This window comes from Typopeltis vanoorti, chromosome 4 (assembly GCF_054136105.1).
Source record: "Typopeltis vanoorti isolate ZY-2024b chromosome 4, IOZ_Tvanoo_1.0, whole genome shotgun sequence".
In the NCBI taxonomy this organism is placed as follows: domain Eukaryota; kingdom Metazoa; phylum Arthropoda; class Arachnida; order Uropygi; family Thelyphonidae; genus Typopeltis; species Typopeltis vanoorti.
In genome coordinates, this window is record NC_143552.1 from 17,683,746 (window position 1) to 17,700,745 (window position 17,000).

General features: G+C 36.3%; 1 protein-coding gene across 1 annotated transcript in view; it reads right to left on the reverse strand.

Moving 5' to 3' along the window:
- Positions 1 to 5,403: 5,403 nt before the first annotated feature.
- LOC150107132 (uncharacterized) overlaps positions 5,404 to 17,000 on the reverse strand; it is a 57,097-nt gene continuing 45,500 nt past the window's right edge. The window contains exon 2 of the mRNA XM_090391016.1: positions 5,404 to 6,874. Coding sequence (XP_090247142.1) covers positions 6,367 to 6,874 — 508 coding nt within the window. The 3' untranslated portion in view covers positions 5,404 to 6,366. The remainder of the gene's footprint in view (positions 6,875 to 17,000) is intronic.

A 17,000-nucleotide genomic window follows, 5' to 3' on the forward strand; every position in this document is an offset into this window, starting at 1 on the left:
TTGTATCCCGGTGAAGTTGGACATTTCTGACGTACCATGGTGCGTTTAATATCATGCGGAGACATTTGTTTTGCACTTTCTGTAGTTTGAGGATATTTGTACTTGAGGTGTGACTCCAGGCTGGGGATGCGTAAGTGATAATGGGTCGAATCAACAGTTGATAAAGGAGCAGTTTTATTTTGGTATCCAGCTTGCTATTCCTATTGATAAGAGGGTAAAGCTGTGCAATGACTCTTGATGCTTTTGAACATGAGGCTTTTATATGTGAACTGAAAGTTAGTTTTCTGTCCAGCAGTACACCCAGATATTTGGCTTCTGCTTTCCAGGGAATCTTGGTATTAAATAGGAAGATATCATCTTTGGGGAATATTGAGTTTTTAGTGAAGAGCATGGCAATACTCTTCTGAGGGTTTACTTGCAGTCTCCATTCCGAGAACCAGTGCTCTAATCTCTGCAGATTTTCTTGCAGTTTCTTGGTGACAAGATGAGGTTTAATAGATCTGGCTAGTATAGCTGTGTCGTCTGCGTATAGGGCAATGATGGATGACATTGGATTGTGCGGAATGTCCGCCATGTAAATCGTGAAAAGTATCGGTGCCAGAAGGGACCCTTGAGGAACTCCTGCCAAGATGCGTCGTTGGGTAGATAATATATCATTTAGTTTGACTTGCATTCGTCTGTCACTAAGAAATGACTTTATAATTTGAACTAGATCTGATGGAATGCCAGCTAAAATCAACTTGTATAGTAGTCCAAAGTGCCATAACTTGTCAAACGCCTTCTCTAAATCAAGAAAAACTGCCCCGGTGTATTGATGCCAATTATAACTTGTGATAATGAATTCTATTAGTCTGTGAATTTGTTGGGTGGTACTGTGAAATTGGCGAAAACCAAACTGTTCTGAAGGAAGGATGTTTAATTTTTTTACTGAAAGTTGAATTCTGGAAAGGATAGCTTTTTCTGCTATTTTGCCCAGATTAGATATCAGACTTATGGGACGATAACTTTGAGGCTGCTGAGGATCCTTGCCTGGTTTGTATATAGGAACTACGTCTGCCAACTTCCATGCAGAGGGGAAGTACTTAAACCTGAACATAGCATTTATTATTGTTGTGAGATATACGATGGCCTTTCGGGGTAGCAGTTTAATAACTTTGTTGGAGATGCCGTCAGGCCCTGGAGCTTTTTTATTCTTTAAATTCTTTATAATGTCATAAATTTCAGCTGGGGAAATAGGTGTGAGTTGGCTAGTACAGGTATCAGGCCGTTTTAACACGTGTCTGACGTGGCGGTGGACTTTGTAAATATGATTGAAATTTAGATTATTGTATGAAGGGCTACACTGTTTTTCTAAATTTTTAGCTATAGTTTCGGCTTTTTCTGCATCTGTGTAAACAATGTTCAGGTCAGATTTGAGAGGAGGAAGAGATTTGTTTTTGTTTTTGATGTTTCTCAGGAACTTCCAAACGGATTGATCACCAGGTGATATGGAGGCTAATTTATCTTCCCATAGTTTGTTTCTATGGACTTTAAGTGCATCTCTCACTGCACTGTTCATTTTGTTGAGATATTTCTTGTCTTGGGGTGCTCTGGTGTTGTGGTATCTTTTTCTTGCTTTATTTTTCTCCCTGATTAAGTTCATTATGTCATCTGGTAGTCGTTTAGGCTTGAAGGCAACTGAATTTGAGGTGATAGATGCTATGGCTGTGTTGATTTGATTAGTAAGTTTATTGACTGCAGAATCAATTTCTTCCTTGGAATTAATATGAGGGATGGAATCAATGTAGTTTGGAAGCATTTTGGATAGTTTTTCCCAGGGAATGAAGGTATGAGGCGAATGGGGAAGATCCCTCTGATAACCCAGTTGGAGCAGAATAGGATTGTGGTCTGATGATAACTCATTCAATGATTCCAGGGAGTACTGTAGGTTAACATTCTGAAGGACAGCTATATCCAAGACGTCGGATGAGCCAGTAGGACTGTGGTGAGTTGGCACTGAGGGACCAGCCACAGTTGCGCAATTTGAGCTTGTGTAGTTATAGAGGATGCGGCCATTCCTATTTATAGACCTACTGCTCCAGGCGTGATGTTTTGCGTTAAAATCTCCTGCAATAATAACCGGCAGTTTAATGCCGAGGATAGCATCCAGATCTGTGGTCAGCAATGTTTTTGATGGTGGGTTATAAGCAGAATATATTTTTATGTTTCCGATAGAGTTTGTGATGACATTGATACCTGTAAGTTCGAGATTGGTGGTTGTAGGAATGGCTACAGAATGATGATTGATGTGATTTTTGATGAGGATGGCTGTGCCACCACCTCTGTAATCCAGTCTATCATTCCTGTAGAGCTGATATCCTTTGAATTTAGGATTGTCAGCAGGTCTCAGGTGAGTTTCATTAATTAATAATATATCCGGATTATATCTGTCATTGAATTCCTGTACTTCTAGTATTTTATTTTTAAGGCCGTTGGCATTCCATGAGATAATCATTAGAGAATCTGGGGTAAATTTTTTCCTATGCATTGGAGAGTGCAGATAAAATGAGCTGTGTTTGCTGCAAGAAACTTTTTGTAGTGCTCAGTGATGGATTTGCGTTACTGAAATCCTGTAACATATTTACAAGAGAAGAGGTGATGACGGCTGTTATATTTGAATGTGGATTTGTCATATTCTGGTCATGGATTGCTTTTTTGGGGCGGGCCACATCAGCATATGTTCTTGTTTGGTGTTGAAGATTTATTTTCTTAGGGGGCTCAGTTGATGGTGGGTGAACACCTGTCATCTTGTTCAAGCTAATAGGAGCCTGATGAACTTGGGCTTCTGGGGCTTTCGTTTCTGTCAGTGAGCTAGACTGACTGATTAACTCAGTTTGTCTGTTTTTTGGGTGGCATATACATCCTCTGTAATTTGCAGGGTGGGGGCCACCACAATTAGCACACTTAGCCGGGGTGGTTTTTGGCTTGGAGCAGGTATATGTGGGGTGGGCGTCACCACATTTCAGACATCTGTATTGGGCTTTGCACAACTTCTGGGCATGACCAAATTTTTGGCATCTATGGCATTGCCCAGAAGAGGCCCTCTTCCTAAGTGGCTCTGGTGAGATCTTGAGCCCGCAGATTGTCTTCAAATTGTAAATATCTTTATAGATGTTGTGTATTTCTACCAATACTAGAGGCATAGGGGTCTTGTTAGATCTGTACATTCTACTGACTTTGATGGGAGGCAGATCTTGCATGTTGAGGTCAGCAGCTATTTCAGCTGTTTCAATGTCTTCAGATACTCCTCGGAGTACTACTTTAAGATTTTTCTCCGAGGTAAGTGTGAAGGTATGGTATTGTATACCTCTTGTGTCAAACTCCTTGGTTAAATTTCTATAGTCAGACACTGTAGTGGGCTGAATTTTGATGCCCTCCTCTATGTTCTTGGCAGTGGAGTAATTTATTTGCAGGTTGGCCATGGTGGTTCTTAGGGCTGTCCATCTCTGTTTTTCCCTAAGAATGACTGGAGGCACCTTTTCATAGGTGGAGGCAGAGGAATCTATGTTGGGGACATCTTCATCCATGCCATTTTCGTTTGCTGACTCCGAGGCGAGAGTTTTGCGTTTTTTACGCACGTGCTTCTCTCCTTGATCTGAATGAGTAGATTCAGAGGTGACTGGATTTAAATTTTCCTCCATTTGAGGAGTGTCTTCATTTGGATCATCGTCAGTCTCAGGTGAAGAGTAAAGATTCAGGAAGCCGGGCCATTCACGCTCGAACTTCTTAAGGAGTTTCTTTATGAAGCTGAAAGCCAATCCTTTATCTAGAGAGTCTATAATTGTATCAGGATCTATCAAGTTTGATGGCCATTTGAGCTTAAATTTCCTTTGAAGTTTATTTACAAGTATGAGCGCTGGCTCTTCGTCCAGCGAATCTGTGATGGCGTCCAAATCTGACACATTCATTATTGACAGTTTGCGTATAAACGCAAGTAAATGTATCTGGAATAGATATGCTAACAATGGCGATTCTATCGGCTGTTAGGCCTAACGAATCGCCCTCGTTGCAATTACCGTCCACTTACCTTTGCTGATGTTCTTAGATTCAGTATAGTCCGCAATTTAATGACTTTAAATAAACGCGTCTCTGCTAGTTAATCTAGCAGCTACACTTCAAAACCATCATATTTAATTACCACGTTCTACAGAGAAGAAAGTTCGCAACCGTATCAGTGAAGACTCACTAGCGACCTCGCTGAGATACTAGGCAGAAGCATTCGTAGGTCATCTCTACCTATAGGAGTTGCCAAATGGTGTGCCACCCTTTTTTAATAAATTACTCTGGATTTAGAGAAAGATGTTGAAAGTTTATTTTTCACTTGGTTAGAGTATAATAAATTTAGTTTAATCCTTTATCCAAGTGTGAGCAAACAAAGTTTGCGCCTGAAAGTATCTTCAGGACTAGGGCAAGGTGATACAACACCAGGGCAACTCGTTGCAAAGGTGTAGCAAGCTACCAACACTCCTGTCTCAGTATCTCCTTTAATGCAAAACACATCTCCTTGCGGATATGTCTCATGTTATGCATTAAGGGAAGGGCCACTACCCAGACTAGTTTCGACCTTTATTGAGGTCTCTTCAGTGGGAGCCAGGCCCAAGCTGAGATACTAGGCAGAAGCATTCGGCTCCCACTGAAGAGACCTCAATAAAGGTCGAAACTAGTCTGGGTAGTGGCCCTTCCCTTAATGCATAACATGAGACATATCCGCAAGGAGATGTGTTTTGCATTAAAGGAGATACTGAGACAGGAGTGTTGGTAGCTTGCTACACCTTTGCAACGAGTTGCCCTGGTGTTGTATCACCTTGCCCTAGTCCTGAAGATACTTTCAGGCGCAAACTTTGTTTGCTCACACTTGGATAAAGGATTAAACTAAATTTATTATGGCTCAGTGAGAGTTAGACCCAGGAATACACAAAGGTTAAATCAATGCAGAATTCATTTTCCACATACAAGTAGTAAAATGGTATATTACCATATTATTAAATACTCTGGTTATGAGATAGTTGTAGAAATTTTTTTTTTTTTTTTTTTGCCATGTGGTTATAAAGTACTTGACAAGAAATTATATTCTTGTTTTAATCCTTTACCCAAGCATAAGCAAACGACAACAAAATATATAAAAAAAATATTATATACATATATTATACAGCAGTATAATATATGTATATAATATAATATAATAATATAAACAGTATTCTTTGAAACTTTCATGATGCAGTGGGTTATCTTTATGATTTAAAGGATCATGAGCCTGCAAAACATTAAAAAATATAAAGAAACTATGTATGGAATGATCTGATAATAATAATAAAAAAAAATTATAATGATGACACCAAAGACAATTATAAATGTTATATTTAAACCACAATAATTATATATTAATACACTTAGTGTAAAAATAAAAACTCCAGACTTCTGAATATATTGAAATTCGCTGAAGGAGTACATCATGCATATTTTTTACCTATACTTTTATTTTATGATCAGTGGGAAGAAATGACTAGATGAATGAATAAATAAATAAATAAAAATGTGCTATCATATCTATTTATGTAAAATTGTACAGTAACCTTAATTTTGAATATGTTATAGTATATGGCAAATATCTGCAAAAAATGCTTACACAAATTAGGAATATCTATAAACATCAGATATCTCAAAACTTAATTGACATTTATTTCAAGCTGAATGTTGATAAAAGTAACGCCAAATAAATATTTAGAACATGTGAACAACAAGAGAATAGAAAACTAAAAAAAACAGAAGGAAAACTAATGTTTTCCTTCTTGTTGTTACTACTTTAATTAATGTCAGAATCTAAGAAGTTCAGGAGCCCATTAAATGCATGACTGCTTCAAACTATATACAAAGTTACAACTTTAAGGATCTATAGGAATTTAAAAATTAAAGTCCTACACAGAATATGGCAAAGAGTTCACTGTTTCTATAATTAGAAATAACCGTAAATTTCCATGAATACATGTAGAAACTATAATATAATATTTGAAATTTAGGAATGCCAGTAACATACATTACTCCTCATAACTTAAAGCTATTTTTTTCAAATCTATATACACAGATCATGTTGTTACAAATGTAAGTCAAAAATAATTTAAATTTTATATATATTATCTTCAAATTATTCTTCTGGTTATTTTAAAAGATATTAAGAAAGAGCTTATGAAATAACAAGAAATAAATAGAAATACTTTCAGAAAATATTTTGTGAATTTAATAAAAATATATTATAAAAAAGTGCATCATTATATTTTATAAAAACACATTCTTCTGTCACAACTATTAAATGTTCACATTGAAATACTATTACAAAGCAGAACACTGGTGGCCTTTTAAAGCACATGCAAAAGCCAAAGCAGAAATTTTGTCTGTGACTAACTTTGACCAATTATTCCTCAAAGTTTGATGGAAATTATTTTTATGACAATGATGCTTACTTTGCTTACATTCTTTTCTGTTTTGGATACCATAAACTGATTGCATTTTTTTGGATCTGCATAATGGTTGTGAAGAATGAACTGGCATATTAATCCTACAATCTTGAACATTTTGAGTCCATAAAATTGAAGACCTTCCTGAATTATCTTGATTTTTTTCTGTTGATATATTTTGGTGACAATTTTGTATACTTGTAGATAAGTGATTTCGCTTATGGCAAACAAAACTTCGTTGATGCGTAAAGCTTTTCTGACATTCACTGCATTTAAATGTTTTCTCTGTCATGGGATTATTTTCGTTGTTTTGTTGATTAACAAACTTATGATTATTGCAACTACTGCATGGAAGAGGCTTTTTTCGAGTAATGGCCATCTTTCTATACAAACAGGGAAAAAAAAATAATCTATATTACTATTATTCATCTGTGACCTATTATAGTACTATATACACAGACCTAGACAAACTAATAAAAAGGCCTATAATTTTTATTTTTATGAAGTAGCACGAGACCAATAACAGCAGTTTCATAGGAGAAAAAATACCATCCAATACTATGCAAACCCAAAATTCATATCACAGAAAGTCCAATATTAATGAACATTATGAACTAAACTCTAAACATAATGAACTAAATTTGCCTTAACAACTTCAGATTGCTATAAAGAAAAGAAAACAATGGATAGCATGAATTTCAAGATCATTTTCTATACAAATAATTCTCCAATGCATGATAATACTGAAAGAAATATTCAGATAATTTACCAAGCTTCTAGTAATCAAATGCAAAACCATTCAGACAGTCTGTCGTTATTCCACTTTCTCAAGGGAAAAATCAACTTATGACAAATCCCCCCTACCTCCCTCCCTCACCCAAAAAATTAAATAGAGTTTGTTAACTTCCTGCTTTTGAACATTTATTATTATTATTATTATTATTATGATTCAGACCTCCATGGAGTCATAAGACTCATCATGGGAGGCCCACCCTAGGAAACACAAAGTCTATCATACCACTCCATGAACCCATTGAACATTTGTGCTTTCACCACTCCATCAGGCAATGCATTCCATGATTTAACCACCCTCCATGCAAAGAAACCACTCCTTACTCTCTTGCTCATAACTTCCATGGATGGCCCCCTGTTCCACCAAATGAAAGAACTCCCCAGTGTCAACCCTGTAACTACCTCTCAACTGTTTAAAAGTCCCAATGATATCACCTCTCCTCATTCTTCTAATTATCAAACTCTGCAGTCCACATTCCCTCAACCTATCCTCATAACTAACACTGTACAGTCCTGATATCATCCTTGTTATCTGGCTCTGCATTCTTTCCATGGTTAATTTGTCCCCTTCAAATCCTGGAGACCAAATTTGAGCATAGTAATCCAGGTATGATCTTATTAAGGCTTTATACAATGGAATGACAACTTTTTATCTCTGAAGGTCAGCATTCTTCTCAGTATTGCAGCAATCCTCTGGGTTACATTCACCTTTGCGATATGTTCCCTGAATTTCAGGTTTCTATCAAACATCAGCCCAGATCCCATGCTTCCCCCCCCCCCCACACACACACACTTCCTCCAGTACAGTTCCTCTAACAGAGCATGTAGTCCCCATCAATGTATCTCAGACGTTAGCTGAATTAAACTGTGTCACACCCCCATTCATTTGTTCATCTGTCAAGTTTATTCAAATCCTCTTGTATGGCTACCACATCTGTGCTATCTAACTTACTAATAAGCACTTATTAGTATGTTAAATAGCATTATTCATTATATGTATATTTATTCGTTTGCAATTTATATATATATATATATATATATATAGAAAGAAAGAAATAGAAAGGAAAATAATAGAATCAAAAGAAATAATCCTTAACTCTGTACATATCAACAGTAACCTGAGTTACAACTTGTCAGATGTTCTGCTATCCAATATTGGTGTGACCAAGATCTTAAATGCATGCATATGCCTAACAATACAGCTAGAGAGAGTTCTTTTTTAAACTCATCAAAGCTTGAACTTGAACATTTGTTTGCTGACGCTTTTTTGTACTGTTCAGAGCCAGTTCCTTTAAGTTATCTTGCTTGTTATTTCTATGTTTTTTGCACCTGAAGAAGTCTGTGAAAGACTAAACTAGTCGTGCGAATAAAATCTGCTTTTATTTAATCTTGGTGTTCTAGTCACTTAATACTAAATAACATTTACTCAAACCGAGTAAATCAATCTATAAACATAAACATATACAACTATGTATGGCATATATATACACATACATATATATTTTTATATATAATTTCAAATTTTACAATACAGTTTCAGGTGGGGGATGAATTTTATTGCCCAGTGTGAGACCACCACCTGCTTATTGGAAGACTGAAGTGGCTTGAAAAAGTTCCATGTTTGGTCTCTAGAGCAGGGCTCAAAAATGAATTTTAAAAAATTATAAAAATATATATAAAATTGAAAAAATGGCAAAAAAATCCTTAGCCCAGCCACTATAGTTTTATAATAACCTTTCATGGGAAGCACATATTAAAAAAAAAAAAAAACATTTATGACTCATTTCTAACTCCCCACCATATTATTATTATTAATAATATGGTGGGGAGTTATAAATCCCCTCCAGGCAGGCCTCCATGGAGTCAAAAGACTCATCATGGGAGGTCCTGCCTAAGAACATAAAGTCTGTCAAGACTCATCAAGGGGAGGTCCCCCCTAAGAAACTCAAATCCATCATACCACTCCTTAAACTCATCGACTGTTCTCGCTCTCCAAACTCCATCAGGCAATGCATTCCACAGTTCAACCACCCTCCACGCAAAGAAACCACTCCTCACCCTCTTGCTCACAGTTTCCTTTCGTAACATCCAGGGATGGCGTTTTGTCATCACTCCTTCCTGCTGTTCAACCAAGCAAAAGAAATCCCCAGTGTCAACCCTGTAACCACCTCTCAACAGTTTAAAAGTCTCAATCATATCACCTCTCCTTCTTCTATCCACCAAACTCTGCAGTCCACATTTCCTCAGCTGGTCCTCATAACTATCCTTGTACAGTCCTGAAACCATCTTTGTCATCCGTCTTTGTATCCTTTCCACAGTTAATTTATCGCCTTCAAATCCTGGGGATCAAATCTGAGAACAATAGTCCAAATGTGGTCTGATCAGAGACTTATACAACGGAATGATAACCCTCTTATCTCTGCAGGTCAGTGTCCTTCTCATAATAGCAGCAATCCTCTGTGTTACCTTCACCACCTTTGCAATATGTCCCCTAAACTTCAGGTTTCTATCAATCATCAACCCCAGATCTCTTGTCACCCCTACTTCCTCCAGTATAACTCCTCCCATAGAGTATGCAGCATCCCATCGATGTTTCCCAAACCTCAAGACCTTACATTTTGCTGCATTAAATTGACACCCCCATTCATTAGCCCATCTATCTAGCTTATTCAAATCCTCTTGCAGGGCTACCACATCTGCACTATTACTAATAAATCCTTCCCAGCTTCGCATCATCCACAAACAACTGAATATCCCCTTGCAATCCACTGGCAATGTCATTGATATAAAGGTTAAACAACATAGGTCCTAGTACTGAGCCCTATGGGACCCCACTTGTAACCCTCTGCCTCCTTGAAACTGCTCCACCGTACACAACTCTCTGATACCTATCAGACAGCCAATCCTGAATCCAGTTGACCAATCTGACATCCAGACCTATGTGCTGCAACTTAAATATCAGCTTATCATGTGGCACCCTGTCAAATGCCTTCGCTAAGTCTAAGAAAATTGCAGTATATGCCTTTCCCTCATCTAATGTTCTTGTAACTTTATTATAAAAGGCTAGCATATTGCTAAAACAAGAGCGCCCTTTCACAAATCCATGTTGACTCTCACAGATAACACTACCCTCATCTGCCCAATGCTGTATACGGTCTCTCACTACTTTCTCCAAGATCTTAACAACTACTGATGACACACAATCTGGTCTATAATTAGACACTTCCAGTCTGCTACCGCCCTTATGCAATGGCACTATCTTACCTTCCTTCAATTCCCTGGGCACCTTTGCCAAAGCCAGACTTTCATTGAAAAGCCAGGTTAAAGGCACTGTCAGTTCCCTAGCACATTCTCTCAAAACTCGTGGTGAAATACCATCCAGTCCCAAAGCTTTACTGACATCCAGAGTACTCAGTATCTGAAACACACACGCTCTCCTCCTGTACCTCTAAACCTCGAACCAGCCCTATCCCTCTAGCATTAAAATTGACATCTCTAGGATGAAATAGTCCAATAAAGTGTTCATTGAACAATTCCACTATGTCCTCTGCATCAGTCACTCTATTCCCATTTTTATCCCACAATATCATTCTTCCACAGTCATTTCTTCTCCTACTGGCCACATAGCTAAAAAATTCCCTAGGATTTTCTTTGGATCTTTGGGCCAATCTCCTCTCATATTCCAGTTTCGCTTTCTTTACCACAATAGTCATTCTTCTGGCCTGTGTCTTATATGTCTTATATTCTTCATGTATCTTCTCTTCACCTGTCTCCTTATATCTCTTCCATAGCCTCTTTTTCGCATGCAATTCCTGTTTAATATTGTTTGTCATCCACTTTACTCCAAATTGTGTCCTCTTCTTCACTCGTGGTATACAACTTACCTTGCTGCTAACAAATATTCTTTCACAATTTCCCATGCACTAATGATATCCTGGCCTTCCAATTCCTCCCTCCATGAAACTTCCCGAAGTTGACATCTAAGACTATTATAATCACCTGCATTATAATTCCACATAAGTTCCCATCTCTTTGATACTCCTGCATGTCTATTCATTTTCCAAGTCAAAACCATATGGTCACTCTCTCCAGCTGGTAAGTTTTCACAAAAATTATAAATAATAGAATAAAATCTAAACCAGAGGGAATGCAATCCTGTGAACAAGCTGGATTTAGGAAGAATTACAATACTTTGGACCATATTCACACATTAAGACAGCTCATTGAAAAATCAATTGAATACAATAAACCCTTATGTCTGGCCTATATAGACTATGAAAAAGCATTTGACTCAGTTAAAACATCTGCAACACTAAAAGCACTTGAAACCCAGGGAACTGAGAAACCATATATTGAAACATTAAAACATATTTACAATAATGCAACTGCTGTAATTAAATTATATAAAAACAGTGAAAAGTTCCCAATACAAAAAGGCATCTGGCAAGGCCTTTATATCACATCTCCATATCTCCCAAATTATTTACAGCTGCACTAGAGGAAATCTTTAGAAGCCTTGATTGGTAAACAAAAGGAATAAACATAAATGGAGAAAGGCTGCATCATCTGAAATTTGCAGATGATATTGTCCTGATAGCAGATAATCTTGAAGATCTGGAAGAAAGGCTAAATCAGCTAGACAAAGCCTCCAGAGAAATTGGATTAAAAATAAATAGAGAAAAAACAAAAATAATGATGAATAAATACATAAACCATAGAACTATCAAAGTTGAAAACCATGAAACAGAACAAGTTACTTCATATGTATATTTGGGCCAATTGTTATCCTTTGAGGAGTGCCAAAGAAAAGAGATTGAACGAAGAATTCACCTTGGATGGATGGCTTATGGGAAAATGAGAGAAAAGGAAAGCTTTCGACCAGTGCATACTTCCTGTCCTAACATATGGAGGAGAAACATGGACTTTAACAGAAGCCCTAAACAAAAAGCTGCGAACAACACAACATCGCATGGAAAGAAGTATGCTATAAATAACATTAAGAGATAGGAATACAAATATCTGGATAAGATCTCAAACAGGTGTCATGGATATTGTAAAATACATTAAACAGGCTAAGTGGAGATGGGCTGGCCATATTGCCAGATGCAGTGACGGGAGATGGACTAGAAAAACAACAGAGTGGAGACCAATGGATGGAGCAAGACAAAGAGGAAGACCGAGAAGAAGGTGAAGAGATGAACTGGAACAAATTGCAGGAGTGAGATGGATGGATGGGAGAAGCAGAAAACCGAGTGATCTGGAAAATCATGGGGGAGACCTTCGTCCAGCAGTGGACAGAACCAGAAGGTTGAAGAAGAAGAAGAACTAGATTTGATATGAACATGTATACTGAGCATTTGTAAGATTATAACAATAACAGTGACAAACAAATGGTTTTGATTATGTGTTCATATGAAAATTAGTGACTAAGTAATATATATTTGAGTGTTCAGTTTGAAACACCCTTTATATACTCTTATATGCATGCAGTAAGAGTAATATCCTTCAAGGGCATTCCTGACATACTTAGGAGATCTAACACCACCTCCATTTCAAAGGTACATCACTTAAAATGGTGAAGCTGCAGGCCAACCACCAGATAATACCTGGGCCCAAATCTGTCAGTAATGAGTTGGAAGACTTCTGGTTGAAACAGGAATAAAGGGAAGAAAGATCTGAGCAGTAGTATGCAGAGACTGAGACTAAAATACATTATAGTAAGGAGACCGGTTGATCTCTGTATGGGTGTCTTATTATCATCATTACAATAACCCCCATGAAGTCAGCAGACTCATCATAGGAGATCCACTTAACTACCAACATGTCTATCATACTGAGCCCTGAAATCATTTCCACTTCCCATATTCACAATGCATTCTAGTAATGTGTTCCATTCACCAACCACTCTCCATGTAAAAAACCTACTCCTCACACTCTACCACATCTTTTACACAACTTCCAGGGATGGCCTCTCATTCTTTCCCTCTTACTCTTTTTATAATCCCTTCTGTATTCATCCAACAAGATCTGTTAACTAACTGGAAGATCTCTATCAATATCACTTCTTTTCCTCCTATCCAAACTCTGCAATCTACATTTCCTCAAATACTTTGCATAACCAACACTCCAGAGTCTGATATCACTTTGGTCATTCATCTCTGAATCGTCTCTTTTGTTTCCATATAACAATGACAAATAGGTGACCAAATTTGAGCACAATAGTCCCCGTGTAATCTGACCAATGCTCTATACAGAGGCATCACCTCCACAGCTCTACGTGTTAGTGTACTTTATCATGGCAGCAATACAACGTGCAGTTTTCATAACACTTGCAATGTGAATTCAGAACTTTAGCCCTCTGTCTATCACTTCAAGATTCTAGATCTCATCCACTTACTGAAGCACAGGTCTCCCAATATAGCATGTAGTTATATATCTCTGTACCCAGCACCTTGCATTTATTAATATTAAACCTACAACCCCACTCATGAATCCAAGCTAAAATCTATACAAATCTACCCGTAGAGAATTAACATCAGCAATACTCCTGATAATTCTACATAACTTTGCATCATGCAAACAACTTAAGATTCCTAGTTACAAACAAGTTAAATAGTAGAGGCCCAAGAACAGAACCCTGGAGAATACCACTGGTTATCCTCCTTTTTTGAGACACTGCTCCATCATACACAACTTGCTGGTATCATTCAGAGAGCCAATCTTCAATCCATCTTGTTTTTTTTTTTAATATTATTCCCACCCACAAAAGCTATTAGCAAACCTACAGTATATTTTGTACCATGGATGAACTAAGGATTTTTTTTCTATTTTTTATCAATTTTATATATATATATATATATATTTTGTATTTTTTAAATTTATGTTTACATAGTCCAGAAACCCTGCTCTAGGGAGCAAACATAGAACTTTTTCAAGCCACTTCACGCTTCTAATCAGCAGGGCGATGGTCTTGTACCAGACAATGAAATCCATCTCCCACCTAAACCAATCTATTATCCAATCCCATCTTCTGTAACTTATACACCAACTTGTCATGTCGTAATCTATCAAATGTCTTTGTAAAGTCCAAAAATATCACTATACAACTCTCCCAAATCCAACACATTTCTTATCGTATCATAAAATATAAAAATGTAAGCTGATTGCTAAAACAAAACCTGCCCTTCATAACCCATGCTGACCATCATAGAGAACCCAATGTCTCCATCAACCCAATCCTGTATTCTATTCCTAACTATTTGCTCCAATACTTTTACAATTGCAGACTAGTCTATATTTGGAAACTTCTGTCCTAGAACCATGCTTACGGAGTGTGTCGGCCCAATTCATTGTGGAGAAAATTCATCACAGGAAAATTAATCATGGGACAAATTTATCATGTGGAAAATGAATTGTGTGAAAATAAATCACAGGAAAATTCTTCGTGATCAATTCGATTCCTCGATTAGTGCACCTAATGCGTTTTTAAAACAGGCACATTAATCGAAAACGCACTGATCGAATATAATAACCTATGGGAAAATGTATAATTCGTTCCTCAGATTTCTTTTTTGACCCTTAATTTTTTTTATAAAAGAATTAGGGTGTCTCAGGGTCTAGTTAAAGGAAAACCGTGAAGCTGAAAGACGATAAAACATATTCAGAATATAAATTTCTTATTCTACTTCTTAACAAAGAATTGAGCTAATGTAGTTTGGTGGGCATTTTGTTTCTTTTTTTCATACACCCAACAGTATGGCCCTATCGCCTCTTCTACTCTTCTGCAAATTCTACTGCTTCTCTCTTCATCAGGGTCAGCCTCCAAGCATTGCTGCTTAAAAATTTCGATTGTACGAAAACTATTTTCAAATTGTTTCTGTGAAATCTCTTTTGGCTGACTATCAGTGGTTAAATTTTCTTCATATTCTTTGGGATCTTCCCGCTGTGCATCTAAATTCAGCAGGTCAGAATCACTGAAGGGGAGAAAGAAATGAAGGACGTACGAATTGGTCATGATTTAGCACATGCAAAATCACGTGCTTTATAGATAAAATTTCCCAACTGTTATACAAGCAAAATAGTTACCACTTTAAAAACTACAATGATCATAAAAGAGAAGTTAATTTTCCAACATGTAATAATAAACAACTCATCCCAGAAGATGGATTGATTACCCTATTATCAGAATGGATTCTCCTTTTTGTGACATGAGCAGAAGTGTCGAAGGGTCTAGAATCTGTGGGCGTACTATAGCAGATGACATAAATTTTGGCGGTAAAAATTTGGAACATAGTGTACATGGAAGTAGTGTAGTATGCCATTAAAAATAACTTTGTAAAATGTTTTAAATCGGTAACTAAATTATTTCATTCTGGTGAGTGATCTTTTAAAATAATTAGCCATAAAAATGTATAGATAGAAAATTTTTAAAATCTGTACGATTTATTTTTAAGATGTGTATAGGCGCACAAATCGAATTTGGGTATCGAAAAAAAATGACGCACTAATCGAGGGATTACTGTATATATATATATAAAGAAATATTTTATGTATTATTTATTATTTCGATTATGTTTAGCATTCTGAAATTTTTTACTCCATATAAAGTTATTAATATTCTTTCTTACTACAGATGTAGTAGTTTCTGTAGATGGAATATTAATTTTTACAAAACTGAGATAGGGTGGTTATTTATTTCCAACTAATATTTATAGTTAACTATTTACATATTACTATTAACCATTCTATTTATAGTTAGAATAGTTATTAGGGAAAATAAAATATTTAAAAATAGTTAAGGAGAAAGGACACAATATTTATTCTTCTAACCATTCACTTTTTTCTATTCTGCGCATTTAGAAACCCACCCAGGTGTGTGATATATTTTTTTATCTGAACTAATTAAAAAGGTGAGGTGTTTCAGTTATTGAATACATGCGTATTTTGAAAATCATTGCACTTTTCCTGCATAGTAAAGACATCTTGTAGGCTACTATCATTTGCAGAGTTAGATTAAAGTTCATAGGTGCATTTTTAAGTAATTATATTAAAGAAAATTATAATAAAATATCCTATCATCATGTAAATCAGCATAAGCTAAATTGCCATCTACAGCTGCAATACTAGTCTTTACCTTTTCCTCCAATACTAGTATTTTATGACACTAAGAAATTTAAAATTTTATATTTAGTCTTCTTTACTGAAAAAAAAAATAGAAGATATATATATATATATATATATATAGATGCATGCTCCCAAAGTGAAAGATGTAATTAATTACATCTCTTGTGAAACATTCAAAAACACACTGTAATCAGAAATATCATGTCGTTAACAACCGACTAGATAGTGTACTCTCTCCCATTAATGACCTATGGATTTGAAACTCGCAATGGGCATGGATGTTTGTAATTGCTTTTAGGTGAGAGATGAATTTTGCCATCTGATGTGAGACCACAGCACTGCTTATTGGAGACCTGAAATGGCTTGAGCAATTTCCATGTTTAGTCATGGAATTTGAGCAGGATTTCTGAACCAGGTTAAAATGAATAAAAATTACAACAAAAAGTAAATAAAATAATCAAAATACTAAAAGAACATTCCCTAGCCAGCCCATTGTTGTACAGTTATAGTACCGATGTACTATAGCTGTTGTACAGCTATAGTACATATTGGTAGTAGCCATAAAAATATACCTCCAAAAAAATGTGGAATAAA